The sequence below is a fragment of the Amblyomma americanum genome, chromosome 3 (genome assembly GCF_052857255.1).
Source record: "Amblyomma americanum isolate KBUSLIRL-KWMA chromosome 3, ASM5285725v1, whole genome shotgun sequence".
NCBI classification, from domain to species: domain Eukaryota; kingdom Metazoa; phylum Arthropoda; class Arachnida; order Ixodida; family Ixodidae; genus Amblyomma; species Amblyomma americanum.
The window spans coordinates 128,385,773-128,405,429 of NC_135499.1; the positions used below are offsets into that span (position 1 = coordinate 128,385,773).

At 47.5% G+C, this 19,657-nt stretch overlaps 1 protein-coding gene across 1 annotated transcript in view; it reads right to left on the reverse strand.

Moving 5' to 3' along the window:
• Positions 1–19,657, reverse strand: part of IA-2 (tyrosine phosphatase IA-2) — a 528,690-nt gene that overhangs the window by 404,490 nt on the left and 104,543 nt on the right. The window contains exon 2 of the mRNA XM_077657849.1: positions 11,158–11,208. Within this exon, the coding sequence (XP_077513975.1) occupies positions 11,158–11,208 (51 nt within the window). The remainder of the gene's footprint in view (positions 1–11,157; positions 11,209–19,657) is intronic.

Sequence of the window (19,657 nt, forward strand, 5' to 3'; positions counted from 1 at the left end):
ATGGTATGCTATAGTATGGCATGTAGTGTTATGCTAAGATTGACGTCACAAAGCTGCCCGCGGGCTACGGGGCTATTAGAAGCGCCGTAGAGGAGGATTGGCAACGATTAATTTGGACCACATTGGACCATTTAACGTGCGCTGGCAACACTGAACTCAACACACGATGTTCCGCATTTCGCATCCACGAAAATGCGGTCACCGCGGCCAGAATCCGATTACTTCTGAGAACAAGAGACAGCGCGCAGCAAAGTTCAAGTTTTTCAAAAAACACTGAGTTTTGGAGTTTTTCCTTAGAACCAAATTACTGTTCCTGACATATTGGCGCACATGTTTTGGTGTTTGTATTATTATTACAACACCAGCTGACGAGAATCAAGCCTTCAGAGGCTTTAGCATGCCCACAAATGCATTTTTCCAGCACAAAATAAAGCATAGATTATAATTATTAGCAATATCTCTTATCTGAAGCCTGGTCATCTATGTATAGAAGAATGGAAATTTCTTCTTGGCGACTTCTAACGCACCATGTCACGGATGCCATGCAGACGACAGAACAGTGAGACAAATTTGCACAGCACGTTGTTCGACGTTATCCGACGTTCCCTGCTGCTTTCAAGAGCAGAAAAACAAAGAACAAACAAGAAATCACAGGTCGAAACTATGAACGAGCGCTGCGGAATAACGAATTTCGCTAGTAAGAAGGCTGATTGGATGTTACGCCAGCTAGAACCCGAGAGAACTTGCAACGTCGCAACCAAGAACAGGCTGAGCACCTGAAGGCTGACTTTAAGACTCACGTCGGGTTGAAGCCGGTGAACGCATCCTAGCTGCGTAGATTTTGAAAAAATGCTGATGCAATTGATCGCCGGAACAAACGTAAATTAATTCTGACGAAGTGCTCCCAGGTGCGGCCGTGCTATAGGCTTGAAATAGAGTCAGTTTTCAGTTTGTTTTCTTACAGCGATACGACATACACGTCAACTTTCTGCTGGGTCCTGTTATATATGTACGTTCACCTGCAGACACACATTCAATATGCGTTTTGTCTTCCCGCTTTCGGGGAAGAAGGCTGGTAGAAATATAAGGGCACATTGTTTGACCCGTTGCTACTGGGAAAAAAACTACACCACGGTAACGAAGCTGCTGCACGGGCAAAGTTCACTTTGTGAGATGATTATTTTCAGTGTCATGAGGTAGAGAGAGAAATAGTTCATTCAAACAACTCGATCAGCTGGGAGCTGGTGTCTCGGGGCAGAGATTTTAGCACAGAACAGCTACCAGCACAGTGCCTCGCTGCGTCGACGCGATTGCCTGAAGTTACTGGGTTTCCATTAGTGCATCTGATTGAACGCGCAGAATTTCAATTTCGGTTTGGAAATCTGCGCACAACTGTTCCTTGTTAGAACCTGCGTTGTTAGAGCCTGCGTGGGGTGCAGGATGGCGGCATTCATGGTTTAGGTTAGAACTATCAGGTGGTTCTATGCTTTAGACGGAAACTGTTCGCATAACGTCTCCTATCCTTTGATCTCTTCCGACGCTATAGTCGCGAATGGCGGCGCGCGTCAAATTAACGTACGCACAAAGCTTACCTCAGGTAAAGGGGGATGCTTCCCATTTAAATTACGAGATTGATGGATCTTCCATGAATAGTTGCTCTGTGCCACGAGCTGAACGAGCATTAGTGCCGACCTTCACCCTCACTGTTTCATGTCGTCTGACTTAACTGTTGCAAAAATGAAGAAGGATATCAGTGCACTGTGCATGATAAAAGTATACGTTAAAGCTGCTGCGAGGATCTGCGCAGCTAAGCCTACTTCATTAGTCTACGCAAGAGCGCCTGTCTCCTGCCTGCTTTGTTGTGCTTGCAGCTCGCTTGGTAGCATTCAGCCAGTGCAGTGACCTAGTCTTTGTAGAGTTTACACTAGTTACAGGGCTCGATTCTAGGACGCATCCATTGCATACTGATGCCGCCGAAGTGCGAAACACGTGTATTTTCTATGAAGTTCAAGAGACCTGCGTATTGGAAATCAACGCGGAGTATTTCAGTATGGGATCTCCAACAGAAAGGGGGCAAGAAGTTAAAACCTTCCACGATTGAAATCACATAGTACGGCACTTGGTACGAAGTTCGCGGATGCAATAAGGGAACCACTCTTCCTTTGATAATATGCGTATAGTACCGGGTCTTATGCCTTGATGGTGCTGCCCCATTACCGGTTTTGTGATATGAGTTGTTAGAACATGTTTAAAAAATAAAACTTGTCGCTTCTTATTTATTTTCTTAGATTATACGCTGTTACCGAGCTCTGTTTAAGTCTGTCGGTCTCTTAAAAACTACCGGCACCCATAAACAATTTGGCGGTGGCGCCAAGCAAGCTACATTTCGTTTCAGGTTCGTCTTGCCTTAAAAGGCACTACCAAAGTTCACCCTGGGCGAACTAATTTGTGCCGCAGAAAAATGTGAAACGGCTAAAAACCATAGAATAACCGAAAATAAAAACGTGAGCTCTAGAAAAAGGAAGCGTGTTCTATCAAACACCTTTCTGCGTGAGTTTTTCGGACTTTTTGCTAAAGAAATTCTCTCACTATATTTTTCTCTGGAAATCCAGTGCGTGATTGTGAATAATAAGGGAATAATTACTCATTCAAATCCACCCAAGCGCAGCCGACTCCACTACTAGTCTACTAATCTAGTCCTAATTACTAATCTACCCCACCTTGGGGAATTCCCCTAAACATTTTACCAGAGATTGTGAATTGCTTCTAATTTACTTTTTTGTCTTATTGCACCAAAAACTTTTTCGTGCTCCTTTTGTAGTAAATAAAACGTGAATATTTTTCTCACTGAGTTAACCAGCCCCTTTCAGACAGCGTCATGGGCCACCCACTACACACTGTCTTCGAAATGCCAGTTATTTCGTAGACGTGGCCGCACCTCTCGCACACAATGGTCAAGTCGGCGGCGGACACGTTTGACTATAGGCTTCCCTCTCTCCCGTCTCCGAGACAGCCCGGCGTAATGCGGCCGTTCCTCACCTCCCGCATAGCTACAACGCAATTGCGCCATGCCGCTGCGGATCCCCGCAGCAGATGCGTTCCGGCCAGATGCCGGCGGTGTTCGGTTGCGCCGCAGCTCCCAGCGGCCGGGACGAGCCGGCTTATATGCTCGTCCCTCCGCGCTCCAATTAGGCGCGGCCGGGATAGAGACAGTGTCCCAGATAGTGCCGTAGGAACCGGTATACAATGCAGGACGGGGGAGGGAAGGAGAGAGGGGGATTCTAATGCTTGGGTCCCTCCGATTCCGTGCAGCACTCTGTGCCCTGCAGACATGGCTTGTCCAATTAGGAAAGAGAGAGAGACAGGGAAAGAGAGAGAGAGAGATAAGGCAAGGCTCAATCGCTGTATCACTCCGCCACCATGCGTAGCCATCCAACAACTAGTCCGCCTGTGTCCTGCCGAAAAGGGGCCGGGCGAAAGCGGTCTTCCCTATTATGCTACATTTCTAGAGTTCGGCATACATTCCAAAGAAGTAAACGCGGCAAGGCTGCTAGGATTTCCTTCCATTTCACAGCATTCACGGCATTCTAGCGCACGTCAGCGAGCTCTGTCGGAGCTCTGCGCCGAACTGTTTCGGAAGCGAGTGGCATGGGGCCCCAGTGCACACCTGCATACGTGGACGGCGTCCGCGGCGGTGGCGGCGGGGGTACAACATGGCGCCCGAAGCGGTGTTCGGCGCCTCGGCTCTTAAGCCGCGCGTCGACGAGAGCGGGGAGCGCACGATGCGGACTTTGCGAATCGTGGAATTTCTCGCGGATTCTGCAGCGCCAGCGCACTGTGCGGGCTTAATTACCGCGCTCGACTAACAATGGGACCACGCGGGGCTTAATCCACGCTGATGCATCGAGCCCCTTCCCCGTCGACTCCCCCCCCCCCCCTCCTCCCCTGCTCGCAACCGCCGCTGGTCCGCTCCGCCTGGCCGACGCTGCCCCGGAACGAACTCCGATCGGAAAAAGGCCGGGCATCCCGCTTGCGCACGCACTCCCATGCACGCCCGCTCCGCGGCGCCAGTGTTTCCGGGGCCATGGATTTATTAATTAGCTGCACGTAGACGGGCGCAACCATCTCCTTCTCCCCACCCTACAACCCCGCGCGATGAGTGCGCGAGAGCCTCTCCCAGCTATGGACTGCTGCTACATATTCCTCCACGCGTTGCCACAATGGTTTAGGCTGAAATGCAGTACCTTCCCCCTCAACCCTCTTGTCTTCTCAGACCACCGTCTCTCCATCCTCTGCTCGTTCTGCCATCGCTACCAGCACTCCTTCATCAGGCATAACTCTACGAGCGGTTGACACGATGCCTGTCCGCATGACTGTCTTGGGCACGATCTAGTGTTTCTGGAGAACTCACGGCATTGGCGCGGGTAGTGGCGGTGAAATAACGCGCAGGCGAACGGTACGACGAGGAACCAATTCATATAAAGTCATTTAATTGAAGCCCTGGGATCGGACAAGACAACATCGCTAGTGCTGACCCTGGTAGCGAACCAACAGCGAAAGCGTAGCGATAGTGACGGCAGTGAGCTGTGCTTGATTTCTTCAGTACAGATTAAGTCAAGGATCCAGCGATTACAACAATTTTTTTCTACGAAATCACCCTGGAAAAATTTTGAAAGGTACTTGGAAGGGTACACAGAGAATACCAAAACATAAAAGAGCTCACTGCTCATATTATGCGACACAAGCCGCGTCTCTTCTAATGGCAGGTTAGACAGCTATATTGTTATTCACCGAAACGATAGCAGCCGAAGCATACATCAGAGGAGACTTCCCGTGCTCTGAGGCCAAACTACTGTGGTGTCCATCATCGTCCGCTGTCTTCAGCAGGGTCCTAGCGCGTTGTTTCATTCCAGAACTGAACAGTTCCGATGACACTGGGTTATTCGGTATCGCATTATAAACCATAGATCACTGGTGGCGGCCGATCCTATAGAGAAGCGGTTAGTTTATCCGCGCTGTATACCTCGCGTGAGACGTCGAAATATCTTGCCGCCTTCTTTCGCTTTCGATAATGCTTCATTATCTTGCTGGAGCACAAGGCTTAATGAACAAGAGGTGAGCGGTCAACTCAATCTTCCACTTCGGGCTCTTCTCCTGCCCCTAGTCTGCTGAATCTATTAGTCGTCCTCATCATCAGTGCATCTGCATATGAGCCTAATCCTTTGTGAATATGACAGCTGACATACATGTTTATTTTCTTCAGCCCTTTATAAAATATCTGAGACTAAATCTACCGAATTCTGTCAGTCGTACCGTTAAAGATGAAATATCTAGATTCAACTGCATACCTACGATTTTCCAAAGTCAGTGACAGCTTCACAAAAATTCTCAAATGCGTTGCAGCGTACGCCTTAACAGGACACCCACGTCCCCTTAACTCCCTGCACGAGAGAGTAAATTCATTTGGGAACGCTCTGCAGAACGTTTTATTCTTCTTTTCTTGTTTTATTTCCTTTCTTTCCCACGGTGAAAGAATGAAGCCCCACCAATGCTTCGCCCGACAGTCGACCACAAATCTGTCCCCATACAATAACAGTAAATTTCCTGGTACACAATGCTGAAATCGGGCAATATTGGAGAATGTACATAGGAGCCTGCGGCCTTTTCTCTTCTTTTTTTTTTGTTACTTAACAACTTCGTGCTTAATATCAACGCGCGCACTCTTTTCCCAACTGCATGTATTCAACTTTCGTAAGCTGCAAACCGCATGGTTTCCCAACGACTCGGTCATCGAGCGAAGCAAAAAATCAGCCGAACAAGGAGGCTTACATGGCGCAAAAAAGCGAACCGAATGCGATCTCGAATGAGGAATCCCGGCAGTGTGATTGGAGGGCGGGGAGGGAGGGGAAGGGTAGAACTAGGCAAGAGGGGGCTCCGCCGACAGGGTGAGAGCGCGGCAATAACGATATAATTATCAGCATATTCCTCGATGCCCTAGAGTCCTGGACCTGAATAGCCGGCCTTCTCGTTTCCCCACCAGTGCCATAACCCTGCGGCGACACAAAGGGCATTGCACACGAGAGGAAGCCCGTAAAGAAAAATATTAAGGAAGCCCGCCAAAGGCTTTTTTAAAATTCCGGACCGGCCCGAAGCTCACGGAGGCGAGTTCGTGCCCCTGTTTTGTCAGGCGAAATTGTTTACCTTGTCCTTTCTTTTTTTCTCTCATTTTCTACTTGCGCAGCTCAGCCTTTGAAAAGAAACTTGTAAAACTTCACTTCAAAAAAGCTTTCCTCTTCCTGCTTTCCTGCGCTTCTGCATTGTAAAAGCAGGGCTTCCTCAAACAACATAACTCGGCCTGCGCAGCACGAGACAGTTCCTACGGCTTCGCGCGCCTTTCACTGCAAGGGCCTCCGTCGCAGACCGATGTTCGACTTGGCTTCTTCAAGGCCTCTGCCCGACCTCTGTCGAAAAGGTAGCCCCGGTACACGACATGCATTAGTGGAGGCGGTCTAGGAAAAAGAAAATAATTTGGGGTGAAGTATAATCCAGCAGTCACTCGCCCGACGTTCGGCGTCAAAGCCGCCGTGGGGCGCTGTTGAATGGGGTCCGGAGAAGAAATGGGCTCGAGCGAGCTTCGCATGGACCCGAAACACGAATTCCGCTTTGTGAGCTTCTAAACCGGACTCTGGGCGCACAGCTCGAAAACGATGCCCGAAACGGCAGCAATGATATTTTATTTGATTCAGTACTCCGAAAGCTCCTGTCCCACTTGACTAAACGCAACAAGGGAAAGCGCATCGTTATAAGCATGTGAGAGTAAGCAATAAGCATTTTAACTAGCTCTTCATCATTATCGTTTCTCTAATTGCAATGCTTATGAGACTTTATTCGAGACGCTGCTCAACGACATGGAAGAAGCTTAGCTTGGCACATTATCTGAAGTTTTCCCCTTGCAAAAATGCTCTAAAGACAGTCTACAGACTTCTTATAGACTCCATTGCTTTCCTGTAGATATTCCTTTTTGCCTGTTCATAGTCTCTTGAATGTCTATAGACAAAAATCTACTAAAAGTGTATGACTTTAAATCTATAGATTGTCTATAACTGTCTATATGATTTTCATTGCCTACATACTGTTCTCTAGGGTTTGTCTTTAGAGTGTATTTAGTCTTTATAGAAAGATGTCTATGGACAGTCTATGGACTATCTAAAATTTTTGTAAGGGTCGGCGCATTATCTGAGATGTGTCTCCGGCGAAGCAATGTGCATTTCAGATATTGTTCTGCTTCCTCATTTTTTGCAATAAAATGGCAAAGACGACCTGCTATCGCGAGTATTACCTCTCAGACGAAAAGGTACCACTTATCTTTTAATTCTGGTATTATTTGCCTCTCCAGAAATGAAGGATTTATAGTAACTCAGTTGTCTTTTTCAACCCGACTAATGTTTCACTAATAATTTTCTGGCACAGAAAAAGCTTGCGTGAACACGCTATTTATAAATACATGAATTTAAAGCCTTTAGGGGTTACACTACTGAGCGGTAAGTTATTCAGTGCTGCAATATTCGGAACATCGTGATGTTTCCAGCACATTATGCTGTGAGCGAATATTTTGAGTGCTTTAGCGCTTTCATCCTTTTCCTTCGTGAACGTTTTCAATTAAAGGGTAACATAACTATTAAATAACTATAACCAAACTATGAAGAGCTCTACTTGGCTATTAGGCAGGCCTGAAGCATGAGATACTAGAGAATAAAAGCACCATTTTGGCACACACGTTTCTCTCCGAGGTTATTATAGTTATGCTGACATCGCCGCTTGCATTGCCGTCGTTATTATGATGGGCTAATGCATAAAATTGCGTTTATCCGCCACTTGCAGACTTCCAAAGGCCATACAGCTCACGTTCATAGCGCTACTTTTACGTTTTTTTTTCTCTTCACAATAGGCACACATAGTCAGACTGATAATTCTGATAATCTTCTTTTAACCCGTTGATCAAAGCACAATGGCTTTGATGTTCGACCGCTAAGCACATGGTCGAAGGCCGAATCCCGGCATCGGCGGCCGCAATAACTAAGCCCATAGATCTATTATTAGCCGGCGGCTGGGGGCGACGCATGTGGGGTTGGAATAATTATAATAATAATTGGCTTTTTGTGGAAAGTAAATGGCGCAGTATCTGTCTCATATATCGGGGGACACTTGAACCTCGCCGTAACGGAAAGAATAAAGGAAAGATTGAAAGAAGATAGGAAGAGAGAGGTGCCGTAGCGGAGGGCTCCGGAATAATTTCGACCACCTGGGAATCTTTAACGTGCACTTACATCGCACAGCACACGGGCGCCTTAGCGTTTTTCCTCCATAAAAACGCAGCCGCCGCGGTCGGGTTCGAACCCGGGAACTCCGGATCAGTAGCCGACCGCCCTAACCACTGAGCCACCTCAAAAGCCGGTCCTTTCACCTCCAGAAGTGCGGTCTCCAGCCGACGGCTAATAATAGAGCTATCGGCTTCCTTTGCGGAGCACGTGGTCCAGAGACTTTTGTCCCCGACTGTACATAACCCAAGTGAACCGAGATTATTCGGAAGCTCCACTTCGACCTCCTTCATACATAGTCACTGAGTAGCTTCGGGATGTCAAGCACTATGCATATCGGAACAGTGGTGAGTTGGGCTTGTTGGTTTACGATCATAATGGGAACAGCGCTAACACAGGACAGAGCGAGAACACAGGCGCTGACTAGCAACTGACAATTATTTAAGAAATACGCACACACACGCGCGCTCGCACACACGCACATACATACACGCACATACACACACACACACACACACACACACACACACACACACACACACACACACACACACACACACACACACACACACACACACACACACACACACACACACACACACACACACACACACACACACACACACACACACACACACACACACACACACACACACATACATACATACATACATACATACATACATACATACATACATACATACATACATACATACATACATACATACATACATACATACATACATACATACATACATACATACATACATACATACATAGCAGACAAGTTACGAGAAATGAGGGGCTCGTTTGACAAATACATGAAGGAAGCCAACAGTCACCGAAACCAAGGTGCACAAGGGAGTGTTTCTATTTTGTTTTAAATTATACTGCGGGTAAGTGGGAGAAAAATACTTCAATTAATTTTTGATTTTCAAAAGAAAACTACTTACAAAGCAGCAGAAAAAACAACCCTTCCGCCGGTGGGATCCGAACCCACGACCTCCGAATATCGCGCCCAGTGCTCTACGCGATGCTTGATGCCATAGGTAGCATAAGAGGGCTCTCGCACAGTGTCCGCCCTCGCCGTTAAGATGACGTTCCACGTCACACTCGCGGTAATACAGGACATGCTACGTTCGCCGCTATGGACGAGGGTGGCGCTGGTGAACACTCTCAATGTTCACATACACCCAAAAAACATAAATACCCACGAGAGCAGCATATTGGACAGCCGTCGCCGTAGCTCCGTTGGTAGAGCACCGGACGCGATATTCGGAGGTCGTGGGTTCGGATCCCACCGGCGGCATGGTTGTTTTCCCTGCTGCTTTGTAAGTAGTTTTCTTTAAAAAACCAAGAATTAATTGAAGTATTTTTCTCCCACTTATCCACAGTATAAATTAAAAGAAAAAATAGAAAGATTCCCCTGTGCACCTTGGTTTCGGTGACTGTTGGCTTCCTTCATGTATTTGTGAAACGAGCCCCTCATTTGCCTTAACTTGTCTGCTAATAGCTTAACGAGGGTCTCGGTTCTGGCAGTCTTGATGCCATAGGTAGCCTAAGAGGGCTCTCGCACAGTGTCCGCCCTCGCCGTTAAGATGACGTCCCACGTCACACTCGCGGTTAATATAGGACGTGCTACGTTCGCCGCTATGGACGAGGGTGGCGCTGGTGAACACTCTGAAGGTTCGCTTACGCGCAGTAAACATAAATACCCACGAGAGCAGCATATTGGACAGCCGTCGCCGGAGCTCAGTTGGTAGAGCACCGGACGCGATATTCGGAGGTCGTGGATTCGGATCCCACCGGCGGCATGGTTGTTTTTTCTGCTGCTTTGTAAGTAGTTTTTTTTTTAATAAAAAATTAATTGAAGTATTTTTCTCCCACTTATCCGCAGTATAAATTTAAAAAATAGAAACATTCCCCTGTGCACCTTGGTTTCGGTGACTGTTGGCTTCCACGACATCATACAATACACAAGACTGCGGAAAGAGCTAGGCGCACTCTCAAAATCAGTGCGACAAGGCGACACAACTATGCAATTTGGTTGATGGTGGCACTCCCCGTAAGCTTTTGTCCAGCCCAGTTCATACAATACAAGATTTTACGTCTTCTCAGCAATATGTTCCTGCAACGCACTCTTGTTTTTATCTCCCTCTTTCCGTCTTGGCGACGCCTTACCCCGCCTTCAGAATGCATTCCTCTTCTTATTGGCTTCTGTATAACAGCATGTGTTTCTTTTTTTTCTTTCATTCTTTCCCGGCTTCCCCCTTATCATACACACCGCTTTCTAGAAAAAGCTTTCCTTATCTTCTCATGATTACAACTTTCTACTCTCTCTGATACGTATGCGTTTTTCCTCGGGCTTCACTGCACATGACTGAACCCACGACTACATTTAAACCGCAGCCTTGGGACAGATGAGTAGTGAGTGCCCTGAACAAGATCCGTCATCCGCACCATTCTGCCAGACGCTTGCTGGAATCGTGTCCTTAGATAAGCTTCTAGTGCTCGCTTTTATTTCAGCGCCGTGCTTAAACGAGTTATTGTATCTTTTTTTTTTGAAATACAATTGACTCTGGGAGTAAATGTGTAAATCATTACGATAAATAATGTGTTTGCCTCTGTTCTTTGTGTCTGTGTCCTGGTTGCGCTAAAAATATGTATAGTTTAAAATCATTACTAGTTAGCATTTTTCCTCGAGATATTGTATTTGGTTTCCTCGTGCTCATTCCGTAGGAAAAAAAAAAGAAATTTCCGCTGCTAGAAGAGGTTAAGTTAAGCAGCAAAACCAGGCTCCATCGATAAAATGCAAGAGAATATTGAAGGCATCTCTTACCGTCGTAACAGAATTCCTCCTCTTCGCATAGCGTCTCAACGAAGGAGCAACCTGCAACAAAAGATAAAGAAGTGGCAAATCACACCCTATAGATATTGCGCGTACGATAAGGCTTTCAGTCCTTAACAAATCATGGCATTGAAGCTGTTAAGTGCTTGTGCCTAGAGTTGAGCATCGGTTTTGATGGTGATTAGTCACCTTTAGCATACCATATACCGTGTTACCGGTACCGGAGTACCAGGAGCAAGCGCGCGACCAATGCGCACGCGCAAATAGCCTTGACGGCGCCAGATGGCGCCAGGTACCCGGCAGCGGCGCGCGCGCCTGCTCGCCGGCGGTGGGCGGGCTCCCGGTACTCCGGCAATGATAACGGTAACACGCTACATGGTATGCTATAGGAGGATGGCTGTGAGCGGATACCGTGGAAGGAAGAGAGTATGGCGGGCTATACTCCGTTTCATACATCAGGTGCAACGCTATCAAAGGTAGCGCTCTTGCTTGCGCTGCCTGCATCCGCGACCAAAAAGTAGTGCGCTCCTTGTGGTGGGCAAGACATAGAAAATCCCTTGCTTGCAGGCTCACTGCATGACACATTTGTCATCAGCTTGATTAAATGCATTCTTATAGCTGACGACACGCTGTCACTTTCTCGTGCATTAGGCCACTCGACCACAGAACAAGCGCGGAGTAACACGCCTCCCTTTATTTTCCCTTGCGGACTGCTTCCGTAACTTTCGCAGCGTTGCGCCTGATGTGTGAAACGAAGTATAGCGAGCGCCAAGTCCGCGTGAATGGCTAGCCACTCGACCAACGACGACGGGAAAGCATTTTGCATGCTCTCTCCTCTCCTGGGGTGACCCGAATGGCAGCCGGTATAAAAACCATTGTCTCAGCCGCTTATTTGCCCACAATGAGAGATGCAGTCGTTGCCAGTGCTTCACCTGCCGCGTTGATAAACGCGCCACCCAATGAGGGGCTACGCGCCGCTGGCACCAGGATCCAGTGGTCCGGTTCCTCTCCCTCGTAACTGCTCCAACTGCTGTGGCGACCTTCCGAAACACATTTATAGACTTTCTTCCTCAAGAACAGACCTTGGCCCAACATTTTGAACACATCTACTGCCACTTATCAGATAACAAGCCTTCCTTTATTAATGTCCATGACTGAAAGAGAAGTACTAATTGAAGAGCGATTATGCGTGGAAAACAGAAAGTGTGCTCTGTAACTGTACATGTATGAATGGCTCCCTCATATTATTTGCCTCTATATATCGAGAAAAGAAAATATCGCAACAGCCGCGCTAAACATTAGCGTTATCCAGCATCGTAATCGTCCACTGCTATTTTTTTTTTCTAGGGAACCACATGCATGTATTTCTCAAAGATTCCCAAGACGCAAGACACCGAACTTTCTATCATTACGGTCAGTCTTATGCGCGCATGTTCCGCTGCAGTGCACTGTTAAAAAAAAAGTTATAGTTGTGCCGAACTCTCTGTAAAAAAATCTAATACCACAGACTGCTCGACAGCCTTTTCGCCGGTCCGCATGTGAACGCTGAAGGTTTCGGTTACTGCACTGCATAACCATCATTATCAACCTGACTACGCCCAGTGCAGGACAAAGGCCCATCCCATGATATTACTACTCGTAGTTGGCGTTGTAAAAGAAATCGTGTAAGGTACGTTAACCGCATCCCTTAGTAGTCATCCCTCGCCCACAAGTTGAGTCCTTCCGACTTATCCTGCGTCGAAATAAAGCACATAATCTTTACGACGATAGCACTCATCGTCCTGCCGCACTTATGCTGCCCCAACCCCCGCGCTACCCTCGAACGGTGCCTCTTTTCCTGACTGGAAGCCATTTAACACGCCCATTTCTCTCATCGCCCTCCCACCACCTGGAGCGCTTGTATTTTCCGAAAGACTAGATGACCAGCTTGTCCTGGTGAGCTGTACCCAAGAAAACATTTTCCTTTAAGTGAGCAGCTACAATTTTTTGCCTGTATTTCCCTTTAAGCTCGACGGCGAAGAGTTAACTGAGACTTGACATAAACAATCCGTACTTCTGAGAAAGTACTAAACCACATCCTGCCTGTGCTTTAGCAAGAGCGCTTTGTCCACAAGCTACATGACCGCTGAGGCTAAGGCCTACGTGGGACATTCACAAATGTCAGCCGGATATAGGCCTTGCTTCCGCATACTAGGACGGCGATGGCTTAGCCAGTCTGGTTTCACAAGAAAATTTCCTCTATAGAACATTCTAAAAAAAAAATATAGACGGTTGGTTTGCGTAGTTAAGCCAAATGCGAATTAGGTGCGCTAGCACTTCAGCTTTCACTTCGGTTGCGGTATTTCTGACCCAGGATGTTCCAAGATGCAGGTTGTTTCAGTGCCCATATATGCGCAAATGGCCATCCTCTACATCACATGTATATATCCTTGTGAGTCCTCATACCACTCCTGGCGAGGTGGTGCAGCGGTTAAGCGATGCGCCACAGCCCTGCGATGGCAGGTACTCCCATGGGTGGGGCTTGCACGGCCCAGTTTGCTCTTCCCAAGCAACCTCCTGGCTTCAGACATCGGGTTTTCGTGAGAATGCGGGTAGCTGTGCTCCTGCACTAAAATAATAATACTTTCGGGAGTAGTGATAGCCGAAGAACGAATTCATGCCCTCCCCTCTGCATTTATATTTGGATACTCTGCATTGCTATTGAATATTTGAGTGCTGCAGTGCATGCAGTGTTATTGCACATTGGAGCGCATTGCACACTTATTGGCAAAATAAGAAAGAAGAGTGCCGGACTGTACACATCAGTACCTTAACCTTACAATTGCAGAACAACAGTTTCTCTTCATTTTCCTTTAGTGCACAAAGTAGCGACCTCAGTGCCAGTTCAGAGCCGAATTGGACATGTAATCCGGTACTATTCTGCTGTGGCAGTGTTTCCTGATTCCAGCTTTTCAGCCATTCGACACGGCCTCCTTTTGTTCTGGTGGAAGAAAATACGCAAAGTATACCCAACAATAAATGAAAACACGGAAACATCGCAATCGATGCTCGACAGCCATTGTGACAAACAAGTCGAAGCAGGGCCATTTCACGGTTCGAATCTCTCCATACAGGCTCCATGAAGATATTGGATGAAAAGCTAGAATAGGGCACAAAATAACTTGAAGCGGAGCGTGATGCTTTGATACAAGCCTTTCAGCTAGCAAACCACAGCATGGCGCCGAGCTGTCCGGAACTATGTAGCATTCTCGCCGCCTGGCCATCGTCTCCTTTCTCCCTCGCCCTTTTCCCCTCGTGCTTGACCCGGACTGCCATCGTTCGCACGCGCCCGTTGGGGCAGCCCTCAAGTTGGCGAGACCCAACGCGTGGCCCCGGGACGTTTTCAGAGCACCTCTTCTTCGTGGAACCTCCGAGAGCACGAAGCGCAAAAAATAAAATCCCGTAAAAGAAATAACTTAAAAATCATTTTCCAAGGCAAACAAAGCAGGGCGGCGGCGACGAGGCGTCGGTTTACGTCCTCCCATCTCCACCGCCACCGACAAAGCCGGCAGAGGATCGGGAAAGAAGGAAGGCAAGGGAGAGCTCGCTCCTTTCAATCCCTGCTCGGCGCTCCCCATTCAGGTCACCCCTGAAGGCTCGCTTCAGAAGAAAGGCGGCCTTTCGGACACGGCCGTCGAAACCTGATCTTGGGCGCTCCGGTGACGTTCTTGCCCACTATCCTTCCCCCGCCAACCCTGCCTGCTCCCGCAGCGAGACCAACAAACGCACGCTCGGGTGCCCGCCACACACGTACATGCTCAGACCACTCCCTCCCCTCCCCCCTCTCTCTCTCTCTCTCAGGCCTCCGACTCGAAGCCATACCTCCACACGTTAGGAGGACAGCTTCCACCGCCCTTCGCCTTCTCCCCCTCCGCTTCCCCCTTCGCTGCCAGGTTAACGTTTCCTTTTGAAGCGAGGCGACTCTATCCAAGGAGTTGCCCGGCCGGAAAATGCATTAAAGCGACGTCCGCCCTCATCCTTCTGAACTAGAGTAGCGCGACAGCCGCTCGACGGGAGTAATTAAATACCCCTGTCTGTAGTAGCCTTTTCATGGTCAGCTTCGCCTGCCTCAACTGAATGTTCAAGTTTGCCGTTTTTCAACCTTTCAGAGCTTGTTGTCTTTCCCTTCTCATCCCTCTCCGAACTTATCGTAGCGAGAAAGAAAAAAACGCGTATTTTTTTTTTGGCATGCACTGTGGATAGACTGCCTTTGGAGGCACCGAAGTTAGTCACCATAGAGGGACAAGCAAAGATTAACCAAAAGGAGGCATTTCAGGCGTGAGTCCTTTTAACTCGGGGGAAACAAAAAAGGCAGACGGGGGGATCTTTTCGCGAGAATATCGTGAAAATACAACCTTCTTTCCCCTCCCGCTCAGGCTCGCTTCCCACAAAGAAGGTATTATGCGGTATCAAGTTATCGTGTTCCGGCGTACCATGCTTGTCTTGTTTGGCCCTGCCAATTGGAAGACTAGACCTTTTTGCCTTTGCTCTCTCCAACCGCCATGGGTTGTACAGGGCAAACATTCTAGCTTGCTCAGGGTAAGCAGGCTTATGAAAACAGCTGCCTCAACAAAAGTCTATTGCACTTATTTTCTTAGAGCGCTCTTGTCCCGACGGAAATGGCTCATTATGGTGCAAAATACCAGCGACCAACTTTCGTTCCTTCTATTGACTCGGCAGTAAACCAAAAACAGCCATAAACACGAGGCGATGAAGAAAGAAGACGCGCTTAGCACGTGCAATAATAACCACGTGCTATACCATTAAATATTCAGTCCTGTTGCTTTCGAGGAAATGGATCAATAGAAAATCGAATACGTGACGAAGGTGTGATGCAACAACCACAGCCTCAGGCCATGGTTATGAAAATCTCAAATTAACTAACCGAAAACAGAATTCGTCTTAAGCGAGTTCGTCTTAACGACAGTCTAACTGTAGAGTAAGTGTGAAAGTGAATTACGATACAGCTAATTGGTGTCCCCCTTGAACATAGCAGCGCCACCAAAATGGTACGAAAGAAGAAGAAAACAGAGCTATGTTCACTGTGTCCTTATATTCAATTTTCCCCCTATTTCGTTCATATTGCTCGCAGTGTTATATTGAGTGCAGTTATTCACTTTGGTTTCGGCACCAGGTTTTTTCCTTTTAAGGGACAGCCCGTGAAGAGCGGAGTTAAACACTGTCAACATTTCAACCTCTTAGGATTGCTTGAAAGATAAGGCTTTCTAAGAAAACCCATTTCTCACGATTGAAACGAAGTCGTCACAAATGAACAGAATTCTGGGCCTCATTGTCGCCATTGTAGTAAAAACTACTCGAAGGAGACAGCAGAGAACTTGATGTACATATAGCCGTAAGTTTGCGTCGCAAAAAATGCGCAGTAGTTTGCATAAAGAAACTGACGCACTTGCACGGAACGCTCCCATGATGATCTTAGTCCGTCGTGACGCTTCCCTACAAAAACAGAACGCAGTTAACTCGCGGGCCGAGCGCAGGAGCTCTGATTTCTGTCTCCCCCTTCCACAATCACAGAAATAATCACCCTACCTTGAGTGTAGCAAAAAATAAACTATTTCATCGTGGACAACCATTTCTCAGCTTTACGTCAGTTCAGGTTGCCCACCGAAAAATGTACCAATATGTGCACACTTCTGCAGAAGTTGACATACATTTTGTCAATACGAAAATGGTAAGTAGGCCAAAATCTGTGTCTGAAATCTGCATCTCTCATTTTCTGAAGGAATACATAGGTCTCATCTTAAAGCGTCAACACTGTATAAAGACTGAAACTTCTATTCCACTGTCACTCCTTATTCGTGGCTTTGAGAACGCTGAAGCTAATCGTACGAAGAAGTCGTATGCTGTTGAGGCTAGCAGAAAAGTGCACTCCTTTACCTGAAACGAAAAACTGCAACGGCCAAGCATATTGGCTGCGTGACACGAATAATTCAGCGGTAAACTGACGCCGGTGCTCGGTTTGGCCATGAAGTCCATCACGTTCCCGCTCAACTTCACGATCGGCTTGGTTTTGTCTCCAGTCACGCACTGGCTTCGAGTCAAGGGTAGAATACTTCAGTTAATGTGGTTTCTTTTTCGACTACTTCAGTGCACCTGGTGAATGGAGGCGAACTGGTGTTCATAAGCAAAAAAAAAAATCCTGCACACCAGGCATTCACATCTTACATTAATATCCAGAAATCCTGGACGAAAACTTAGTTCCTCGAATGGAATTTGTTTATGAATGCAATTTTCTCGCATACCATGAGATATCTCCATAACAAATCCGCAGGTTCTTCCTCGCGACGCATGCAGTTTTAACGCGACAGCGTTAAGGAGCTCGTGTCGCAGAAAAGCCGGTGTCGTCGGCAGCGTTGGCCGTGAGCGAAAAATCGTCGTCCTCCTCCTCCTCGCAATGTATGCCACTGCCCCAACACATAGCGCGCGACGGCAGCGCCTCCCGCTTGTCTCGTTCGGGCGCAGTGGGGCCGTGCGCACACGCAGGAATCACGCGATGAGCGGCGATCAACGCAGCGCACACCCAAAGCGAGTTCACCGCGAAGCTTGCGGCTTGCTGCCCGTTCGTTCGGCGCGGAAGTTATGCTGGCGTTCATGGCATCAGGTTTGTCGAGAACGAAGTGCCGACGAACTACGATTGTAGCTTGAGTCCAGCGCGTTTCGGCAAGGCTGGCAGCGCTTCTACGTGGTTTGCCGCTCCGCGCGTCGGTTTCACCGTACATAGAAGAGCGATTTGTTTAACGGGCAAGGCGTTGCGCCGAACGCGCGATGGCGTTCCGTGGACTCCCTGGCAGTGCTGCAACACGCTGTCGCGTTCCACTCTTGAAGCCGAAGCTTAAGCGTCCGCAAATTTTTGTGCAGTTTGTTGTCAAAAACACGCCCCATTGCTCTTCTATGACAGTCGGGACTGTTCGGACAGAGCGTAGGACGAACATAAAAAGCAATATTTCGCTTTAAAGCAATCACCACCTTCACCACGAAGTCCCTGCACTCAGTGCGTACTACAAACAGCGGTTTTATGACAGGAGGAACTGGCACTTTTTGTCTCCCCAGGCTTTTATATAAAAAGTTTGTAGTCTCACCAGTGGGACTCGTAGGACGTCATCTACAAACAGTTTTTCTGCGAAACTGCTCAATCAAGCTGGCCTGTTCGGGAGTCCACGCCCACCCGAAACTTTGCGCAGTAGTGGCAGCGTCCAGTGTGCATAGGCAGGCTGGACCCAGGTGACAATGTACTGGTGACATAGTGATACTGTAAAAAGTTGCCTGTGATTTTTCTATGGGTTTTCAAGTGAAGCTCAATGTAGGATCCACGGCGTAATTTTTTTCCACTAACTGGCTGGTGGAATCTGTTTGCTTGTTTTATTTCTTGTACAGCTCGGTAAAGGTCGATAAGGTCTAGCGGGTCAATACAAACAAGTTGTACCCCTCAGTGGTCTAAAGAGGGCTGCATAACACGATGAGCTAACTATCAGCGCACGTGCATTCCGATTCGATCCGTATTCGAGCCCACAACGGGTTATGCAGGGTGGTCAAAATTCAGCATTACAGATTTCTTAATATTCGGCACTGAGTGATTCGTGAGAACAAGCTTTGCACATAGATTATATGGCTATGCGGCACACAAAGTGAGATGACAATTGTCAAGCACATAACTGATTAAAATATATTCATGAACTTTTTAGCCATTGTGGCTAGAGCAAATATTTGTGTTGAAAACATAGAGGTAGTCGCCTTTCTAGGCTTCTCTATTTAGTAGAGTTCTTCTTGAGAACGCGCGTTCTGATTAATTCGCCCCAAATTTTTCAGTTATTTTGCGTAATTTTAAGCATGCAAGACTGTGGCAGTCGACGCGAAAGTCTTCTCTAGTGTGACGCTGCTATTTCTTAGTGCTTTTGATCCATTTCGTTTGCCAAAAGTTAAAGGGAAACAGTTAACAGCTTCTGTGGTCACTCTGCGCTGGTGACAGACGGAACGTCGCGTCACGCCGGTAGGAGTTTCGAGCCGATCCACACCGGCTTGCAAGCGGAATTACGCGCATCGAGTTGAAAATCTGGGCGCGAATATATGGAACACACGCGCGCAAGGAGAATTCTACAAAATGCTATTGCATAGGAATACGACTGGCTCTTAGTTTCCGAAACAAACAAACCCGCTTGTATAAGTCACTGAACGGTTCATTTGTCGATTTCAGTCAATTGCGTGCCTGACGGTGACAATTACTTCACTTCGTGTCGACGTAGCCGTGTGATTTATGTGCAGAGGTGGATTTCAAGCACCACTCAGTGTCTAGTTTAAGAAAGCTGTGGAGCTTAATCTTGAACTCTGCGTATAATGCACGTGAGAGAAACAGCAGTATACTTGGTACTGATAATTCCTAAAGATCGATAAACGTGACAGAAGTGCATGAATTCTTTTTCGAAGAAGATACATTGGT